Here is a 21,609-nt window from a genome sequence, read left to right as displayed (position 1 = left end):
TTTCGGTCCTCTTTGAATGTTGTCAGGGCTCGCCGACTCTCTCTACAGTGGTCTTAGGCTATTCGACTAAGTGTTTTCTTCTTTGTTCTGTACGATGCTCCCGTACTAAATAGACGGGGTCCCAGCATACGCTGGGCCGTTGGATACATGTGACCATCAGACAGTCTTCTTGGCGGTTGCTCGGGAGCCTCAGTTTTCCATTTCAGCGCACTTTACGTGCATTGTGGGACCTTCGTGGGCGACTGCCCGTGGGGTCTCCATGAATACTTTGTTGGGCGGCTACTTGGTCGGACCGACATTCGTTTTGTCAAATTCTACAAGTTTGACACTTTCGCGGCCTCTGCATCACAGTTTGGCCGAGCGGTTTTCCAGGACTCTCAGCGCTTTCCCACCCGTTTTGGGAGCTCTGGGACGTCCCCATTGTAACTACGCTCCAGTGGCCCCTAGTGGATGAAGGAGAAATCAGGATTTTGGTACTTACCGATAAATCCCTTTCTCCGATTCCACAGGGGCCACTGGACGCCCGCCCAGCGCTGTTCCTCCTTGTTTTTTGCTTAACGGTTTGCAGATTACCATATGACTGCTTGTTGAGTTCGGGCTAGCCTGTTTTTTGGCAGGTTCTGTTCCAGGTTTGGTTTGTGTTATCCTGGTTTACAGGGCGTCATTAACCTCCTCTACCTTAAGGTTTGTTTATTCCAGCTCTCCTCGGGCACAGTTTTACGTAGACTGGCTTGGAGGGGAGATAGTAGGGGAGGAGCTAGCCAGTGTTAGAATTTTAAAGTGCCAGCTCCCAATTACTGCCTACTATTTCCCCATTGTAACTACGCTCCAGTGGCCCCTGTGGAATCTGAGAAAGGGATTTATCGGTAAGTACCAAAATCCTGATTTCAGTGTGGAGGCACCAGCGATGAACGATGCGCGGCCCTGCGCTTGTTCATCGCTGGTGCCCCGTTGCTTGTGCATGCAGTCCAATATGGACGATCTCGTCCATATTTGCCTGCTTTGCTATGGAGCCGGGGGGGGGTGAAGAAATTTCACTTCCCCCGTCACTGTCCCCCCGACGCCGGGTCGGCCGTATACGCCGTCGGGCAGCTCGGCGGCGGATCTTCTATTCTGTAGGTCCCATAAGGGCTCTAATCCTGCATTATCTTCAAGAACCATTCCCATTAATTTAACAAATGACTACAAATAAAGTGGGCTGTAGTTGAAATGTCAGCAGTCAGAATGAAAACATTGTAATGTTGACGACGTAATGCTGACGTGGTATTAATGTGATATTTATTAGTAGTGTTGGGATTATAACTTTTATCATGACTGTAAAGCATTATGTTGCAAATGTTTGACATGTTTTAAATTGCATTACTACTGTGTAAACTTTGTAAGGGTCTGTGAATCCTATAAAACACAAACAAAACGAGCAGATTGTAGAATCGGCAGAGAAGATTGATCGCCTAAGATTGTAGAACAGAGTCTGTGTTACAGCAATTGGATTAAAGGGGTGAATTTACTAAGCAGCATCTTGATTCTCTGTGTCTTGAACCCCTAAATCAGTGGTTCCCAAACGGGTTCCTGTCTATAGACAGATAGTTAAAAGATAGACAGTCATTAGTTAGACACTATATGGTCGACAGTCAAAAGTCAGACAGGGAGGCAAAGATAGTGCACATACAGATGGAGCGCTCACCAATTAACATATTAACCCCATGTGTGACATGACGGACAAGGTGATAGGGAATAAATACATTCACCCTTAATAGGATGATAATCCTCAATGGAAAAATGAAGTGGTAATTTCCTGGAAAGTTCTTTTCCTTCACATGCAAGGCATAAGTGGAACTGGTATATCCTGAAACAAAAAAGTACCTCTTTCCAATATGAATGAGAATTTTAGAGAGGTACTAAGAAATGGCAGACCATAGTGTAGTATGGATTAAAAACACGCACAGGTTTAATGCCACAGATTAAATTTACAAGAAGGTTAAAATACAACAGCATATCAATAAAGACTCCATATATTTTCACAGTAGGTATATCACCAAGGAGGGCCCAGGACCACAGATGTAACCAGTGTGGGATGCAGACAGGCTTTCCGGATGCCTAGCAGCAACCAGGGTCGTTCTCCAGATAGGTGGTAAATTTCGTTGGTGTCAGTCAATAATGAAAATGGAACAAAGGTCACGCTTAACGCGTATCGGACGTAAAGTCCTTCAGAAGCATGACCCATTCACTCCACAGAGCAGTTTATAACAGCCACCCATTAGGGTTCTCAGGTGATGTCCATCTCGTTGAGCGACAGACGCCCAGAACGGCGCATGCGTCACTGCCGTCAATAACCGGAACCGGAAGTCGCGCTTGCGTTCCACGATGTCAATAGCCGGAACCGGAAATAGATTTTGCGTTCCAATACTTGTTGTTTGAGGAATTTTTGGGGCATACAAGTGGTATATCAGAAGTGGAGAACGAGGGATTTAGAAAAACGACTTGCGCAGGCTGAGATGAAATCTATACACCGTTTGGGTACCCTCACCCCCAGGGGTCTCAACGGGGATTTCGAGTTCAAATGTTTTCTCACTTAGTGCATGTCTTGATAAGTTTCCACCACTATGCATTGCTTCATATATACCTTTTAGATATGAGTCTGCTAATTTTTGTTTTATTCTTTTGTTTTGTTTTTAAACTATATGTCAGTCCGGGACTTTGCCACTATATATACATATGGTGATATATCTATGGCTAAGGGACTTTCTATTTGACGGGATCCACGAACAACCGATCTGTGCGTCTCTAGGACAGGAAACACTATCGCCTGAGACGCATATGGAACGCAAAATCTATTTCCGGTTCCGGCTATTGACATCGTGGAACGCAAGCGCGACTTCCGGTTCCGGTTATTGACGGCAGTGACGCATGCGCCGTTCTGGGCGTCTGTCGCTCAACGAGATGGACATCACCTGAGAACCCTAATGGGTGGCTGTTATAAACTGCTCTGTGGAGTGAATGGGTCATGCTTCTGAAGAAGGACTTTACGTCCGATACGCGTTAAGCGTGACCTATGTTCCATTTTCATTATTGACTCTGACACCAACGAAATTTACCACCTATCTGGAGAACGACCCTGGTTGCTGCTAGGCATCCGGGAAAGCCTGTCTGCATCCCACACTGGTTACATCTGTGGTCCTGGGCCCTCCTTGGTGATATACCCACTGTGAAAATATATGGAGTCTTTATTGATATGCTGTTGTATTTTAACCTTCTTGTAAATTTAATCTGTGGCATTAAACCTGTGCGTGTTTTTAATCCATACTACACTATGGTCTGCCATTTCTTAGTACCTCTCTAAAATTCTCATTCATATTGGGAAGAGAGGTACTTTTTTGTTTCAGGATATACCAGTTCCACTTATGCTTTGCATGTGAAGGAAAAGAACTTTCCAGGAAATGACCACTTCATTTTTCCATTGAGGATTATCATCCTATTAAGGGTGAATGTATTTATTCCCCATCACCTTGTCCGTCATGTCACACATGGGGTTAATATGTTAATTGGTGAGCGCTCCATCTGTATGTGCACTATCTTTGCCTCTATGTACCGTATATACTCGAGTATAAGCCGACTTTTTCAGCACTTTTTTTTGTGCTGAAAAAGCCACCTCGGCTTATACTCGAGTCAGTGCAGGCAGAGGCAGAGCAGTGTGAAGGAGGGACATGGAGCGCACAGCGCGCGGCGCTCCTGTGTCCCTCCTGCATCTCCGGCGGCAGCAGCGGCGGTTCTATTACAGGAAATACCCGTTCGTGACCTCTGATCACGAACCGGCACTTCCTATAATAGACCCGCCGCGGCCGCCGAAGATGCAGGAGGGACACAGGAGAGCCGCGCACGCTGTGTGCTTCGTGTCCCTCCAGAAGACAGCGCGGGATCGACGGAGGGGTAAGTAACAGCACTGTGGGGCATACCTGGCACTTGGGGAGGGAACGTATCTGGCAGCACTGTGGGGGCATATCTGGCAGCACTGTGGGGGCATAACTGGCAGCACTGTGGGGGCATATCTGGCAGCACTGTGGGGGCATATCTGGCAGCACTGTGGGGGCATAACTGGCAGCACTGTGGGGGCATATCTGGCAGCACTGTGGGGGCATATCTGGCAGCACTGTGGGGGCATATCTGGCAGCACTGTGGGGGCATATCTGGCAGCACTGTGGGGGCATATCTGGCAGCACTGTGGGGGCATATCTGGCAGCACTGTGGGGGCATATCTGGCAGCACTGTGGGGGCATAACTGGCAGCACTGTGGGGGCATAACTGGCAGCACTGTGGGGGCATATCTGGCAGCACTGTGGGGGCATATCTGGCAGCACTGTGGGGGCATATCTGGCAGCACTGTGGGGGCATATCTGGCAGCACTGTGGGGGCATATCTGGCACTATGAGGGCATATCTGGCACTGAGGGCTGTGTACGGCTAGAGCTGCATTTCCCACCCTAGGCTTATACTCGAGTCAATAAGTTTTCCCAGGTTTTTGTGGTAGAATTAGGTGCCTCGGCTTATATTCGGGTCGACTTATACTCGAGTATATACGGTAATTGTTTTCTGATGTGTGGGATACACCTCTATTGTGCACACCGGTAGCTGCTCACTGAGTTTTGTTGCGCATCTACACCGTAAATATCTGTTGTATCAAAAGTCAGACAGGGTCAAAAGTCAGACACAAAAAAGTTTGATTTTTCTGTTTTTTTTACAACTTTTGCCTCATTTACTATCCATGTCACACATACTATTACCTTTTAGTAAAGTTGTGGTGAGCGGAATGAGACACTGAGCCCGAAGCGTGGCGAGCGGACAAATTTCACCAATTTTGGGTTAAGTGTTTAAAAACACACAAAAAAAATATTTTTTTGTGTGTCTGACTTATGACACTGTCTGTCTGACTTTTGACCCTGTCTGACTTTTGACCCTGTCTGACTTTTTGGCCCTGTCTGACTTTTTGGCCCTGTCTGACTTTTTGGCCCTGTCTGACTTTTTGGCCCTGTCTGACTTTTTGGCCCTGTCTGACTTTTTGGCCCTGTCTGACTTTTTGGCCCTGTCTGACTTTTGACTGTTGACCATATAGTGTCTAACTAATGACTGTCTATCTTTTAACTGTCCTATGAGCTATACCACACCCTTCCCAAACTGGGTGTATTGGAACCCCGTGAGGCTCCTGCATGGAGGTGCATCGAGTTTGTGGCTGAGGTCCAAATCAAATTAATTATGGTCAGTGATAGGCAAAGCCATTGCTGGCGGCTGCCAATCCTAAAACTGTGGACAATCGGAAGCTCACGTCCTACACCACATAACTGAACTTAATGATGACAGGCACAATTTACTTCATTTAATACTTTATACAAATTTATCAATTATAAAAGAACGTATCTTAGGGATGCCGTGAAAAAATATGCATTCTCTAGGCTGATGTAATTCATGAAGGCTTGAGATCCACTGCCCTAAATTTTAAAACATCACTGATTATTAAGTTAAACATGCCATGGTGGCATGTCTTCCTTTTAATTTCATTTTTGTTGTAAATTTCCATGTAATTTACTACTGATGTTAAATATTATCTTCAAAGGTAGTTGTGTAGACTTCTTTAGATAAAGTCCATGTTAGTATCTATTATAGAACTAGAAATGTGCAGATAAAATTATTTAGGTGCAAGTTTTAGATTAAAAAAAAAACGGCTTTGCAAAGATTTACCGAAGTTTAATTTTAAGATGGCATTTATACTCTTACCAATCTTTAGATGACGTATCTATGACATCAACTCCAAGAAAATCACCTGGATCATCTCAACTCCTTTCCACCCCAGCTCCTGCAGTTGCAATTTCTGAAACTACAGAGGCTGCTGAAGCTAAAGCTGCACTGAAACAGGTGATGAATTATATCTGAAATGCTTCTTGCCTAATATTTGACATAATGTAATTCTCATTTACTTTTCATACTTTCTCTTACGTCCTAGAGGATAACTGGGGTCCACATTAGTACCATGGGGTATAGACTGGTCCACTAGGTGCCATGGGCACTTTAAAAAATTGATAGTGTGGGCTGGCTCCTCCCTCTATGCCCCTTCTACCAGACTGTTTAGAAAATGTGCCCGGAGGAGCCGGTCACGCTTATAGAAGCTCCTGAAGAGTTATCTGCATTTATTTTTCTGTTTATTAATTTCAGGCAGGACTGGTTGGCACCAGCCTGCCTGCTTCGCGGGACTTAGGGGGCGAAACGGCCCAACCTCCTATAGGGTTGATGGTCCCATTCCCTGCTGACAGGACACTGAGCTCCTGAGGGAACCATTCGCAAGCCCCACCACGGCGAGGGTACATTCCCACAGCACGCCACCATCTTTTAACAGAGCCAGAACACAGAGTGATGAGTACTATGTTGGCGTCCCGGTTAGCGGGTCGCCGGCTTTTATGGCGACATGAGGGTACAGAGCATGGTTCTGAGAGCAGGATGCGTCTCCAGGCTCAGTACAGCGCGACTGCACTGCTTATCAGGGGGCGAGCTGAGCCATTTAAACTGTACCCACACTGGCAGTATGCTTACAGGGACCCTGGTTCACTGTTAAGCACCAAACACCTCAGGCAGTATTCAAAAAAAACAACAACAAAAAAACGGGAAGACCGTGCGCCATTGAAGGGGTGGGACTTCACTATGAGTGGATCCAGCAGCTCACCAGCGCCATTTTCACTCTGCAGTTCCACTGTGACTGACTGACTGACCGAGAAGTGCAGCTCCTCCGGGGGGACTTCCTATTACCTCTGTCGTACCAGGGGGTCTTAGCAAGGGGAGGAGCGTTATTAGTGCACTAAGCACCTATCAGGTTACTTAGTCTTCGACCCAGCTAAACTTGCAATTAGCAGTAATGGTGCTGTGTGCCTGGCTCCAATATACTGTCTCCCCCTAACAGGGCTCTGTGTGGGTTACTTGTGCTTAACCTTTTCCTGTGTGTGGGGTGTGATTTCACATTTACAATGTCAAAGGAGTGTTTCATGCACGGCAGAGTGTTTTTCTTCCCCAGGATGATCACTACAGTGTACTCAGGATAGTATACATTCTCAGGCTAATGGGTCCGAACCAGCATGGTTGGATTCACTAAAACGAATGATCTCGTCTCGAATATTTCTAATGAATTATCCCAGAATGAGAGATGCAATACTTAAGACAGTCTTTGGATGACCTGATGAATAGAGATTCAGGCACCACACAAGCGGGTCTGGGACTCTGGGTCGACAACAAAAAGGTTGACACACCTTAGGTCGACGCCAATTGGTCGACACACCTTAGATCGACATGGACAAAAGGTCGACATGGAAAAAGGTCGACATGAGTTTTTTCTGTTTTTTTGGTGTCGTTTTCTTCGTAGAGTGACCGGGAACCCCAATTAGTGCACCGCGTCCCCTCGCGTGGCTCGCTTCGCTCGCCATGCTTCGGGCATGGTGCCTTCGCTCCGCTTCGCTCGGCACAGATTACCGTTCCAATCGTAGTCCACGTGGATCGTTAAGTATGAAAAGGTTCGGGGGGTAAAAACAAAGACATAAAAAACTCATGTCAACCTTTTTCCATGTCGACCCTTTTCCATGTCGACCTAAGGTGTGTCGACCAATTGGCGTCGACCTAAGGTGTGTCGACCTTTTTGTTGTCGACCTGGAGTCCGGATACCACACAAGCGCCCCTACCATTTATCCACAAAAGTTTACACTGGCCCAAATCCTGCAGGCTGACACTGATGACAAGCAGAGGAGGGTGAGGTGGACTCGGGGGGCGGGGGGGCAGCTCTGTCGCAGGTGGTACAGGCTATTAGAGACGTTCTGCAGATTCCTGATAAGGAGGAGGTATCTTATTTAAATGTAAAAAAGAAATCCTCTGCTACTTTTCCTGCATCAAGAGTTGAATTCTCTGTTTGAAGAAACCTCGGTTAATCTGGATAAAAAGTTTCAGATCCCTAAGAGATTACTCACATCCTTCCCCTTCCTCAGGATGATAGAAAAAAAATGGGAAAACCCACCGATTTGTTGACGCATCAGTATCTAGATTGTCACATAAGATGGTCTTACCTGTCCCTGGGGCAGCCTCCTTAAAGGACACGGCTAACCGCATAATTGAGAACTCTCTCAAATCCCTGTACACAACTGCTGGGGTGGCCCAGAGACCCACTATTGCTTGCGCATGGATCACTAGGGCCATTGCTAAATGTTCAGGTAATCTAATTGACAAGTTAGATTTTTTTATCCAGGGGGGAGATAGTTTTACTCCTACAGCATATACAGGACTCTGCAAATTTTATGGAAGAGGCCATAAAAGAAATAGGTTTGCTCAATGCATGCACCACGGCCATGGCAGTGTCAGCACGCAGGGGCCTATGGCTAGGCCAGTGGACGCGGATTCCAGGAAAGGTGTGGAAAACCTACCATTTACAGGTGAGGCCCTGTTTGGAGCTGAACTGGATACTTGGAATTCCAAGGCTACAGCGGGTAAGTCTACATACTTTCCTCCTGCAGCTAGGAAAACCTTTTCTTCTCCAACTCTGCAGTACTTTGGGACAGCGAAATTTAAAAACAAAACCAAAGGTTCTTCTACGGCCTTCAAAGGCAATAGAGGTAAACCCAGAAAACCAGCAATTGCAGGTTCACAGGAACAGAACCCCGGTTCTGCTTCCTCTAAGCCTTCAGCACGACTGTGGACCGCACTGCCTGGAAGACAGGCAGGTGGGAGCCCAATTAAGATACTTCAGTCACATGGGCAACATCATGACAGGATTCCTGGGTCAAAGACCTTATAGGCCAGGGCTACAGATTGCAGTTTCAGGAACTCCCACCTCACAGATTCTTCAAACCAGGCTTGCCAGCTTCTCAAGAAGTAAGTATGACTTTACAGGAAGCAATTCAAAAACTGGTACAGACTCGGGTCATTGTTCCTGTTCCACTTCAGCTGCAAAACCAGGGTAATTATTCCATCCTGTTTATAGTACTGAAACCGGATGGTTCGGTGAGGCCCATTTTAAATCTCAAGTCGTTGAACCTGTACTTACGGGTGTTCAAGTTCAAGATGGAGTCTCTGAGAGCGGTGGTCTCCGGTTTGGAGGAGGGGAGAATTCTTGGTGTCTTTGGATATCAAGGATGCGTACCTTCATATTCCGATTTGGCGGCCTCATCAGGCTTATCTAAGGTTTGCATTACAGGACTGTCACTACCAGTTCCAGGCCCTGCCATTTGGCCTCTCTATGGCACAGAGGGTGTTCACCAAGGTAATGGCAGAGATGTTTCTCCTCTGCAAACAAGGAGTGAACATAATACCGTACCTGGATGATCTGCTGATAAAAGCACCATCCAGCGAGAGGTTGGGCCTGCGTATGGGCTCCGTAAAAGTCCAGATTTCGGCCTTATCTATTTTCTTTTGGAAACAATTGGTTTCTCTACCTGAGGTCCAGACGTTCATGAAAGGTGTTCTGCACATCCAGCCTCCCTTTGTGCCTCCCACGGCACCTTGGGATCTCAATTTGGTGCTGCAGTTCCTCCAATCGGACTGATTTTAACAGTTACCGGAGGTGGACGTAAAATATCTTGCGTGGAAGACCGTCACACTGTTGGCCTTGGCTTCACTAAGACGTGTGTCGGAGCTGGGGGTTTTGTCTCCCAAAAGTCCCTATTTAATTTTCCGTGAGGACAGAGCTGAACTCAGAACTCATCAGCAATTTCTTCCTAAAGTGATGTCTGCATTTCACATCGACCTACCTATGGTGGTTTTGGTTGTCACTGACACCTCTGCTACTTCAAAGTCTTTAGGTGTTGTGAGGCCTTTGAAGGTGTAAAGTGAAGAGCTTGTCACAGAAAATCGGACTCTGTTTGTTCTTTATGATCCCAATAAAATTGGGTGTCTTGCGTCAAAGCAGTCCATTGCACGCTTGATCAGGCTTAGTGCTAAAACACACTACCCGGCATTTGCCGGCATTGTAGTTAACAGTGTGAGGGCTAGGGTCCCTTCACACTGCACGGCCCCGGCCCGGCTGCCGGGTTGCAGCCGGGTCTCACCACTGGAAGGTCCGGCGGCCGGGCGGCCGCCGGGCCGTCTTTGGAGCCAGTAAACCATGTGTGTGAAGGGGAGCTTTCACACACAATGGTTTTTTCTGAAGCCGTGTCTGATGCTGCGCATGCGCACAGCATCACACACGGCTCAAAGCCGTCCTGTGTGAGTGACTCTGCCGGTTTCTCCCGGATGGCAAAAAGCCGGACAAAGTTTGTCCGGCTTTTTGCCATCCGGGAAAAACCGGAGTATGTGTTACAGCCCTTACTATCCAGCATGCTTATTCCACGACATGTTTGCCATGTCCAAAATCTGTACAGGCCCACTCTACTAGGTCAGTGGGTTCCTACTGGGCGGCTGCCCCCGGGGTGCTTTACCTCTCTGCCGAGCAGCTACTTGGTCAGGTTCGAACACGTTTGCCAAATTCTACAAGTTCGATACTTTGACCAAACTGAAGGTCCTCAGAGGCCAATCAGTTTTGCAGGAACCTCAGCACTCTCCCATCCTAACTGGTCCCCAGTATCCTCTAGGACGTAAGAGAAAATAGGATTTTACTTACCGGTAAATCCTTTTCTCGTAGTCCTTAGAGGATACTGGGTGCCAGCCCAGTGCTGCTTTCTTCCAGCAATGTTACTTGGTTAAGTAATGTTAGTTCAGCCGTTGCTGTTCCTGTTTCAAGTTTGGTTAGCTTGGCTTTCCTTTTGTGTGCTGGTTTGTAATCTCACCACTGTCCTTATCTTTCCTTCTCTCAAAGTATGTCCATCTCCTCGGGCACAGTTTGCTAGACTGAGTCTGGTAGGAGGGTCATAGAGGGAGGAACCAGCCCACACTATCAAATTCTTAAAGTGCCCATGGCTCCTAGTGGACCCGTCTATACCCCATGGTACTAAATGGACCCAAGTACCCTCTACGGACTACGAGAAAAGGATTGACCAGTAGGTAATTAAAATACTATTTCTGCTGCGGGGTACACTGGGCTCCACAGGGAATGACACTGGGGTGTAGAGTACGATCTTTATCCGAGGCACCAACAGACTAAAAGCTTTGACTGTTCCCAGAATGCATAGCGCTACCTCCTCTATAACCCCGCCTCCGTGCACAGGAGCTCAGTGTTGTAGTTTGTGCCATGCAGTGCAGGCATACACAACATGGGGGCTGCTCCAGCAGCCCTGAGAAGAGCTTTTTAAAGTGAATAATGAAGACTTCAAGGGCTGCAGCAGAGGCACTGTAAGTGTTGGATGTCAGTCAGACATCTCCTGCTGCAGCTCCATCACCTCCCCCAGCGATGCTGTACACTCCCGCACCTTGGTTGCCGGGTACCTACAGCGGAGGCTCTGGTACTTCTTTGTCAGTCACACACACCACCGCTGCCCTCCTGGATCGCGTGGCCGCACACAGGGAGGAGGTAAGTCTTTTTCTGCGAGGTACACTGGGCTCCTCAAGGCACCCACCCTGACGCACTTAGCTTCTTTGGGTTGGTATAGGCATAGCCGCTGACACCCTTTCCTGTGGTGAGTGTGTGGTGTAATTGGCTACGAGCGATTATCGTCTCTGGTACCTGCTACTGCATTGGGCTGGTTAACGAAACTGAGCTCCTGTCGAAAGCTTTGAGCCTGTTGGTGCCTCGGATCAAGATCCTACTCAACACCCCGATGTTAATCCTTGTGGAGCCCAGTGTACCTCGCAGAAAGATTTAACAACGGTAAGTTCTTACCATAAATCTCGTTATGTCTCATCAATGGCTTTACCACAGCTATGGCGGTCTCTGCCTGCAGTGCTCTGTGGCTGTGACAATGGTCAGCAGATGCTGATTCCAAAAAGGGTGTAGAAAGTCTTCCTTTCACAGCGGATACCTTGTTTGGAGAAGAGCTGAACAGGTGGATCTCTCAGGAAATGGCGTTTAAGTCTACCTATCTGCCATCTGCTGCACTTCCTACTAGACGTCCCTCTCTGCAGTCCTTTTGTGCGGCCAGATTCAGAGGCAGAGCCAGAGGTGCCTCCAATGCTGCTAGAGTATCTGGCGGTGAGTCCAGTAAGCCAGCGGCTGCTGGCTCTCTGGACCAGACATTCGGATCCTCATCCACGAAGCCCTCCGTGTAACGGTTGTCCCCAGCAGCAGGGCGACTTCCAGGTAAATGCTCGACTTCAACACTTTGCCCAGGTGTGGGCACTGTCCTGCTAGGATCCTTTTGTGAGGGACCTCATTTGGTACCGGTTGGCATTTCAAGCACTACCTCCTCTCAGATTCTTCAAGTCAAGCTTGCCAGCTTCACCAGTAGCAAGGGTTACCTTGCAAGATGCCATTCAAAAACTACTGCAAACAGAGGTTGTACCTGCTCCGTTACACAAACTGTGGTTTTACTCCAGTCTGTTTTTTCTGAAACAGTTCGACCCATATTGAACCTCAAATCTCTGAACCCATACCTACGTGTATTCAGATTTAAGATTGTATCACTGCGTGCGGTGGTTTGGAGGAGGGGTTATTCCTAGTATCCCTGGATGTCAAGGATGCTTACCTGCATATTCCCATATGGCCTCTCCATCAAGCTTACCTTCGGTTCGCTCTAATGGACAACCATTTCCAGTTTCAGGCCTTACCCTTTGGTCTCGCCACAGCTCCAAGGGTATTCACGAAAGTCATGGTGGAGATGATGCTACAATTGTGCAGGATGGTAGTCAACATAGTTCCCTACTTGGACGAATTCCTGTGTCCAGGGAATGTCATCTTCACGGCATCAACCTGACAACTCACCTGCTTACGGATCATGGGTGGATCCTAAATTTCTGGAAAGCTCACCTGGAACCATCATAAAGACTTCAGTTCCTGGGAATGATACTGGACACAGTGTTTCAGGTGTTCCTTCCAATGGACAAGGCCTTGACTATACAGGCTATGGTCCGCTCGGTGCTCAGACCCCACAAGATCTCAATTCATATTTGCATCCGCTTACTGGGCAAGATGGTGGCCTCATAGAAGGTAATCCAGTACGGCAGGTTTCATGCCCGTCCGTTCCAGCTGTATCTGCTGGACAAATGGTCAGGGTCTCACCTATACATGCACCAGATAGTGACTGTCACCTAAAGCACAGATTTTCCTGTTATGGTTGCTGCAGGTCCCTCACCTTGTGGAGGGTCGTCGTTTCGGTATCCAATCGTGGGTACTGCTGACAACAGATGCCAGCCTCCGGGGACAGTGGGCTGTGACCCAGGGGGCCCAATTCCAGGAAAAGTGGTCGAGTCAGGAATCTGCACTCCCAATAAATTTACTGGAAATCAGGGCAATTTACAATGCTCTCCTGCAGGCCTCCTCTCTTCTTCGAAATCAAGCCATCCAGGTGCACTCGGACAACGCCACGGCGGTGGCGAACATAAATCAACAGGGAGGACCATCTTCATTCCAGGTGTGGACAATTGGGAAGCGGATTTCTTCAGCAGGCATGACCTTCATCCAGGAGAATGGGGCCTTCACCTTCAGGTGTTTCAACAACTGATTCACCGGTGGGGCTATCCACCGATAGACCTGATGACTTCTCGTCTCAACAAGAAGCTCAGTTGTTGCTGTTCCAGAACAGGGGATTCACAGGCCGTGGCAGTGGACGCTCTGATGTCACCGTGGCCTTACCAGTTTGTATACCTGTTTCCTCCAATCCCTCTCATTCCCAGAGTTCTAAAAAGACTCAGAAGGGAAAGCGTTCAGGCAATTCTGATTGCCCCGGATTGGCCTCGACAGGCCTGGTATGCAGACCTCCTGACGATGTCTCTGGAGGATCCTTGGCCTCTGCCGCTTCTCAAGGACCTCCTTCAGCAAGGACAGTTAGTCTATCCAGAGTTACAGCGGCTATGTTTGACGGCTTGGAGATTGAGGGGGAAATTCTAGCAAGAAAAGGTCTTCACTCTAAGGTTATTTCTACTATGGTCCAGGCCAGGAATGTGGTTACGTCAAAACATTACCACCATATATGGAAGAAATGTGTCCTGCTGTGAGAGTAGAAAATATTTTACTGTGGAGTTTCGACTTGGTTGTTTCCTACTCTTCCTGCAAGCAGGTGTGGACATGGGCATACGGTTAGGTTTCATCAAGGTCCAGATTTAGTCTTTCTCCATCTTCCAGAAACAACTTGCTGTTTTGCAGAAAGTACAGACTCTCCTAAAAGGTGTTCATGTTCAGATACCCTTTCGTACCTCCCATGGCTATGTGGGATATCAAGGTGGTTTTGGCTTTTCTCCGGTCAGACTGGTTTGAACCCTTACACAGGGTGGAGTTTAAATATTTCACTTGGAAGAGTGTCATGTTGCTGGCATTAGCCTCTGCAAGATGAGTGTCAGAATTGGGGGCCTTATCCTGTAAGAGCCCGTATTTGATATTTCATGAGGATAGGGCGGAGCTCAGGACTCGCCCACAGTTTTTGCCAAAGGTAGTGTCGGCTTTTCATGTGAATCAGCCATCTCCGGTGCTGGCTGACACATCAATTTCTCCATATTCTCGGACGTTGTGAGGTCTTTGAAAATTTACCTACAAGAGGACAGCTCAACACAGGAAATCTGACTCGCTTTTTGTCCTGTATGATGCTACCGAGATTGGTTGGTCTGCTTCTAAGCAGTCCATTGCTCGTTGGCTCAGGTTGACCGTTTAATAAGCCTATTCTTCGGCAGCATTACCGCTGCCAAGTTCTATCCAGGCCCACTCCACTAGGTCAGTGGATTCTTCCAGGGCGGCTGCCTGGAGTGCCTCGGCCTTATAGTTGTGCCGTGCAGCTACTTTGGTCTGGTTCGAACACGTTTGTACAGTTCTACATGTTCGACACCATGGCCTCAGATGACCTTCAGTTTCATCAGGCGGTTTTGCAGGGGTCTCAGCACTCTCCCACCCGTTCTGTGAGCTTTGGGACTTCCCCACGGTACTGAAGCACATTCCCCAGTGTCCACTAGGACGTTAGAGAAAATAGGAATTTAATACCTACCGGTAATTCTTTTTCTCGTAGTCCGTAGTGGATACTGGGCGCCCGTCTCAGTGCTTTGATTCCTGCTTACCTGCGTAAGTGTTTGGTTGGCCCGCTGTTGCAGTCCCCTTATGTTGGAATAGCTGTGCTATCCTGGTTAGGTTTGTGTTGCTATATTCTGTTCTGGTATGTATGTCTCTTCAGGCACAGTTTTCTAGACTGAGTCTGGTAGGAAGGGCATAGAGGGGAGGAGCCAGCACACACACACACACACACACACACACACACACACACTCACTCTTATGGAGTTTAAAGTGCCAGGCTCCAGTTTACCCGATCTATACCCCATGGTACTAAAGTACAGTTCCCCAGTATCCACTACGGACTAGGAGAAAAGGAATAATCGGTTGGTATTCCTCTTCTTTTTTTTTTTTTTTTTATACACCCGAGTATGTTCGTAACCAGCCGAATTTAATCTCTGCCAAAACACGAATAATTTACCCCAAGGTTTTGAGTTTTACACCAGTGGTCTGAGAGAAGAACATTTAACCAATTATTTGGTGATAATTCAGATTGAATTCAATTGTGCACTTTAGCAAAGTTAGTTTGTATGTATGTACTGAATTTTCATTTGTGAGCACAGTGTCCCCTACTGTAGCTTCAAGATGAAGTATTTTTTTGCATACAGAAACAGGCACTCTCCTGCATGCATAGACAATACACACAGTGCACCTTTCATTGTAACATGGCTTCTATGGCTCCAAATTAGCAAACCTCTGCTGGATGTGCTAGTAACTAACGCTAAATGTTTGCCTTTAAATTAATCCGATTTTCACCCTTTACAAGGATGCAGTCTTTAAACGTTCTGTCCTTTTCACTGTTTTTCTTCTGCATTAATACCCTATTCGGGTTGAATATGACCTCTTGGTCAGCCGCAACATGGTACTGTGTTATGAAGAAAAGAACAAGATGTTTATTACTTCGGCCAATGTGTCTGGCCAATCTCTCATGGTCCTGGCTGAACAGAACTCTGCCCGATCATCGGGACGATTGCCCATCATTCTAGTGTATGCCCACCCTATCTTTGATCACTTTATCTGATAGACCATATAAATTGAGCTTTATATGACAATGCTTAAAACGTTAATATTTGTTGGCTGTTTGTCTGGAAGTTTCTGACTATCATTTATCATTTGCTACTTAAACTAATAGGTGCACACTGCTAGAGTATAACTTGATGTCTATCATGCTACTTTACCTAACTGATGTTGATAATCTTCAGCCTTTCTCGATCAGTGTTGGTTGTTCCTGTTTTTATTTAGTGTGCATCTATTTTTTTGTATTGTTTATGAACTGTTTAATTTCTTGTACAGCTTCAGGAAGTGTTTGAAAATTACAGAAAAGAAAAAGCAGAAAATGACAGAATGCTTAATGAGCAGAATGAAAAACTCCAAGAACAAGTTACTGAACTACGTTCCCAAAATACAAAAATATCCACCCAACTGGAATTTGCTTCTAAACGGTAACTATTATGTTCGTTGTTTCCCACATTAACCTCCTGATTATTTAACTTATAAACTAGAAGCTGTGTCTGTTCGTCTACTTTATATTGATGTTTCTCTTGGTGACTCTGCTTATAGCAGAAAACTCTAATAACATTTATGACACCTACCTAATAGAGTTCTCATAGTAAATACAGCAGTGTTTCCTGCAACTTGTGAAAGCTAATTATCCCCAGTTGGTGGAGACGGCGATTATGTTACGAGGTGCCCCTGTTTGATGTAGTCATGTAAGATACCTTGAGCTTCAGAACAATATCAAAGCAAAATTTAAGGGTACCACTCACTGTTATAGTAAATACTTTGTTTTTAGGGTTATGCTCTAATGCAGGGATGAGAAACCTTTGGCCCTCCAGCTGTTGTTGAACTACACATACCAGCATGCCCTGCTACAGTTTTGCTATTTGGTCATGCTAAAACCATTGCAGGGCATGCTGGGACGTGTAGTTCAACAACAACTGGAGGGCCAAAGGCTCCTCATCCCTGTTCTAATGGTATTTGATGCAAATTAGAAAAAAATTAAATCCTAAAATGTTGGTGAGAAGCTGTAGGGACATATTTACCCCACTCCTTTGTGTCAACCAACCAAGTGCATTTCACAATCCAGTTACGAAAACTATATTACAGAGAAGCAAGCTCCTCCTGAGATGGCAGTATACTGTGGATGGGTGCATTGGCCAATTATACACTTGCTCTTTCAGCAAGTGAGTGGTCCTGCCTTCTGCGATTTGGACTGTAACCTCATAAATAACATCCATGCCTATTGTTACTGCAGCAAAATTTTCCATTTCCCTTTTCTCTTACGTCCTAGAGGATGCTGGGGACTCCGTAAGGACCATGGGGAATAGACTGGCTCCGCAGGAGACATGGGCACTAAAAAGAACTTTAGCTATGGGTGTGCACTGGCTCCTCCCTCTATGCCCCTCCTCCAGACCTCAGTTTGAAGTTTGATACTGTGCCCAGAGGAGACTGGGTGCACTACAGGGAGCTCTCCTGAGTTTCTCTGAAAGTAAGAATTTTGTTAGGTTTTTTATTTTCAGGGAGCACTGCTGGCAACAGGCTCCCTGCATCGTGGGACTGAGGAGAGAGAAGCAGACCTACTTAAATGCTAGGCTCTGCTTCTTAGGCTACTGGACACCATTAGCTCCAGAGGGAGTTGGAACGTAGGTCTCCCCTCGCCGTTCGTCCCGAAGCCGCGCCGCCGTCCTCCTCACAGAGCCGGAAGATAGAAGCCGGGTGAGTATAAGAAGATAGAAGACTTCAGAGGCGGCAGAAGACTTCAGAACTTCGCTGAGGTAACGCTGCGCGCCATTGCTCCCACACAAAACACACACGGCAGGCACTGATGGCTGCAGGGGGGGTGCCCTGGGCAGCAATTTTAAACCTCTAGGACTGGCCAGACATATATAGGCTCTGAGGACTGTATATAGAAAACCCCCGCCAGTTTTTAAATAAATCGAGCGGGACCGCAGCCTGCCGCTGAGGGGGCGGAGCTTGATCCCTCAGCACTAACCATCGCCATTTTCTCCACAGCACACCGCTGAGAAGCTGGCTCCCCGGACTCTCCCCTGCTGAACACGGTGACAGAGGGTTTTAAAGAAGGGGGGCACATAATTTGGCGCAGTTGAGAGATTATATATATATATATATTAAAAAGCGCTCTATATATCTGGGATTTTTTTTCTAGTGTCATTGGCGCTGGGTGTCTTCTGGCATACTCTCTCGCCACAAAGGGCCTTGTTGGGGAACTGTCTCCAGATTAGAGATTTCCCTGAGTGTGTGGGGTGTCTGTACGCATGTGTCGGCATGTCTGAAGCAGAAGGCTCTTCTAGGGAGGAGGTGGAGCAAATGAGTGTGGTGTCTCCGTCGGCAACGCCGACACCTGACTGGATATGGGGAATGTTTTAAATGCAAATGTGAATTTATTACACAAAAGGCTGGACAGAGCGGAGTCCAGGGAATGTGCAGGGCTTGTCTGCGTATCAAAAGCGCCCACTATCCCAAGTAGTAGACACTGATACCGACACGGATTCTGACTCCAGTGTCGACTACGATGATGCGAAGTTGCAGCCAAGGTTGGCAAAAAGTATTCATTATATGATGATTGCAATAAAAGATGACCCCTCTGTACCTGACACGAGGGTCCACATGTTTAAAGAAAAGAAGCCTGAGGTTACTTTTACCCCTTCACATGAGCTAAACGAGTTGTTTGAAAGGGCTTGGGAAACTCCAGACAAAAAACTGCAGATTCCCAAAAGGATTCTTATGGCGTATACTTTCCCGGCTAAGGACAGGATACGGTGGGAATCCTCCCCAAGGGTGGACAAAGCGTTGACACGCTTATCCAAAAAGGTAGCACTGCCATCTCCAGATACCGCAACCCTCAAGGATCCTGCTGATCGCAGGCAGGAGACTACCTTGAAGTCAATTTACACACACACTGGTACGTTACTCAGACCGGCGATAGCGTCGGCTTGGGTTTGTAGCGCTGTTGTTGCAGCATGGACAGATACCTTATCTGCTGATATTGATATGCTGGATAAGGAAACCATTTTATTGACCCTGGGTCATATTAAGGATGCTGTCCTATATATGAGAGATGCTCAGAGAGACGTTGGCCTACTGGGTTCCAGAGCCAACGCTATGGCAATTTCTGCTAGGGGAGCCCTATCGACCTGACAATGGACGGGTGATGCCGACTCGAAGAGGCATATGGAGGTTTTGCCTTACAAGGGTGAGGACTTATTTGGGGAAGGTCTCACGGACCTGGTTTCCACAGCTACTGCAGGTAAATCAACTTTTTTGTCTTATGTTTCCTCACAGCCTAAGAAAACGCCTCATTATCAGATGCAGTCCTTTCGGTCGCATAAATCCAAGAGAGTACAGGGATCTTCCTTTCTTGCCAGAGGTAAGGGCAGGAGGAAAAAGCTGCCAACTACAGCTAGTTCCCAGGAGCAGAAGTCCTCCCCAGCTTCTACAAAATCCACCGCATGACGCTGGGGCTCCGCTGAGGGAGTCAGCCCCAGTGGGGGCACGTCTTCGACTTTTCAGCCACGTCTGGGTTCAATCACAGGTGGATCCCTGGTCAGTAGACATTGATCATGTTAAATATTACCTTAAAACATAAAGCTATATACTATTACCGTGAAGCCGCTAGACTTATTACACACTCTACGGACTAAGTACGCTATTTGCACACTGAGTACCGTATGGGTACGCACTTAGCGTAGCAGACGCTAAGCCGTGGGCGCGACGCACGAGCGGCACGTACGCTTACGGATTCACGCTTCGTACCAAGCACGCTATTGGCGTACTGAGTACCGTACTGCTACGCTATTAGCGTAGCAGACGCTGCGCCGTGGGCGTGAGAGACGAGCGGCACGGACGCTCACTGAATGATATACAGTAAACCTTGTTAACAAAACAATGTATGGATGTGCTCATACTCTAAACCTTAGTAGTCAAATACTGCAACGATGTAACGCCTAAAAACCTTAATAATGCTTATGCTGTTATAGCGATTAAGACACTAAGAAAGCCCTTTGCAGAAAAGTGAAAACACAACACCGGTTTTTGCTAAACCACAGGGCTCTAACTCCGCCGTGGATTATTCAGAGAAAAAGGGGTAAACAGATACAAGTTATACACTACAAGCTAACAAGGAAATCTAACAGAATAACAGAGAATAATGATGGCTACAGAGAATATACATACGTGGAGAATCATTCGCAAGCGCAACCTGGATCCAGTCCTCAGCTATTCAGGTAGAAAGCCTTCAGAGTCTTGTGTCCGGCCAGGCAACAGTGGTCTTTATATACACAACATACATTCGCAATACAATGGTCCCTGTAATCTCATTGTTCATTGGACACAGGGATGTGTCTCTACATTACAGCAAAGGTCATAGGTGGATTTGAACAGGTGGGCTGTGTCTTTCCCCAACTGCTCTTGTGGGTGGTATCCTCTGGATTCCCGCCGCATGTGTAATTTACAGCAAATACAGTTAATGTTCATAATCTACTTCTGTACATAACTATACGCAGGAGCGAGCGATCCTTTCCTAACTAACACCGGAATGTTACCCTTAAAATACCCTACAGCTGGATACTAGACACCACCTTTCAACCTTTATCTGACCCTTCCTATCATGCAAAGAGGAATTTCTCTGTCCAGGAACTGTTTAAACTAATCATACTCGCTGACATGGTCTAGGGGAATACTATCTACAAAATGCACTATTTGGGTTAAATATGCTACGTTCGAGTCGCATGCTACACGCTCACAAACTCCGCCGTAAATACACTTATCATGCGCACGAGTCGCTGGAGCGTCTTACGTAACTTGCGGGTATGTGTACGCACGGGGGACCAGGTGCACAAGCAGCGTGCATGTGCATGAGGGGTTAGTACAAGGGATATGTATCATGATATTTTTCGACTTTGACAGTCCACCCTTTGGCAGTCCACAATAACTGCCACTATCTAGACAATTAAGCAGAAAAATATACAATACAATGAAATACCTATAAATGATTGGGTGGAGAGGAGAAGGTGGGAAATGTATGACCTAGTGGGGATAGTAAAAGCATGTATGTATGAAATTCATGTCTGGGGGATCATGTATCATCGTGCCGTACATGTTCTAGATAAGCTTCGAGGTATTGCGAAGTATAAATTAAATCCTTCTTATCCCGTATTAAGGGTCTGTAAGTGGGCTTACAGACACTACCGAGCTCTCTTCGGCTTCTTGTTCCAACAAATGGGGTGCACATTAGTTGATGATACATGGAGGGGGAAAACATGTGAGTGCTAATATATGTACCTATATCACCTGTCGACTATGTGTGTCACTACCTGAAGATTGTAGAGATGAAGATAAGAAACATATGTCACAAATACATTCATATGATAATGTGTGTAATTGTCCTTGGGTGTCTGTTGAAGTCTTGTCCGGATAGGTGTATCCTTGCTGTGGGTGATAAGCAAAGTCTTTCAAGTGTCCATACAAAGTCTTTTAAAGTCTCTAAAGTGTCTCGCAAAGTCTGTGAAAATGTCCATC

General features: G+C 46.8%; 1 protein-coding gene across 1 annotated transcript in view; it reads left to right on the top strand.

Moving 5' to 3' along the window:
- The window catches only part of TPR (translocated promoter region, nuclear basket protein), a 605,901-nt gene that overhangs the window by 158,556 nt on the left and 425,736 nt on the right, over nucleotides 1–21,609 (top strand). Inside the window, exons 16-17 of the mRNA XM_063940231.1 lie at nucleotides 5,776–5,903; nucleotides 16,366–16,514. Of these exons, the coding sequence (XP_063796301.1) occupies nucleotides 5,776–5,903; nucleotides 16,366–16,514 (277 nt within the window). The remainder of the gene's footprint in view (nucleotides 1–5,775; nucleotides 5,904–16,365; nucleotides 16,515–21,609) is intronic.

This window comes from Pseudophryne corroboree, chromosome 9 (genome assembly GCF_028390025.1).
Source record: "Pseudophryne corroboree isolate aPseCor3 chromosome 9, aPseCor3.hap2, whole genome shotgun sequence".
NCBI lineage: Eukaryota > Metazoa > Chordata > Amphibia > Anura > Myobatrachidae > Pseudophryne > Pseudophryne corroboree.
The sequence above is the reverse complement of the archived record's forward strand: the minus strand, read 5'-3'. Positions and strand labels throughout refer to the sequence as shown.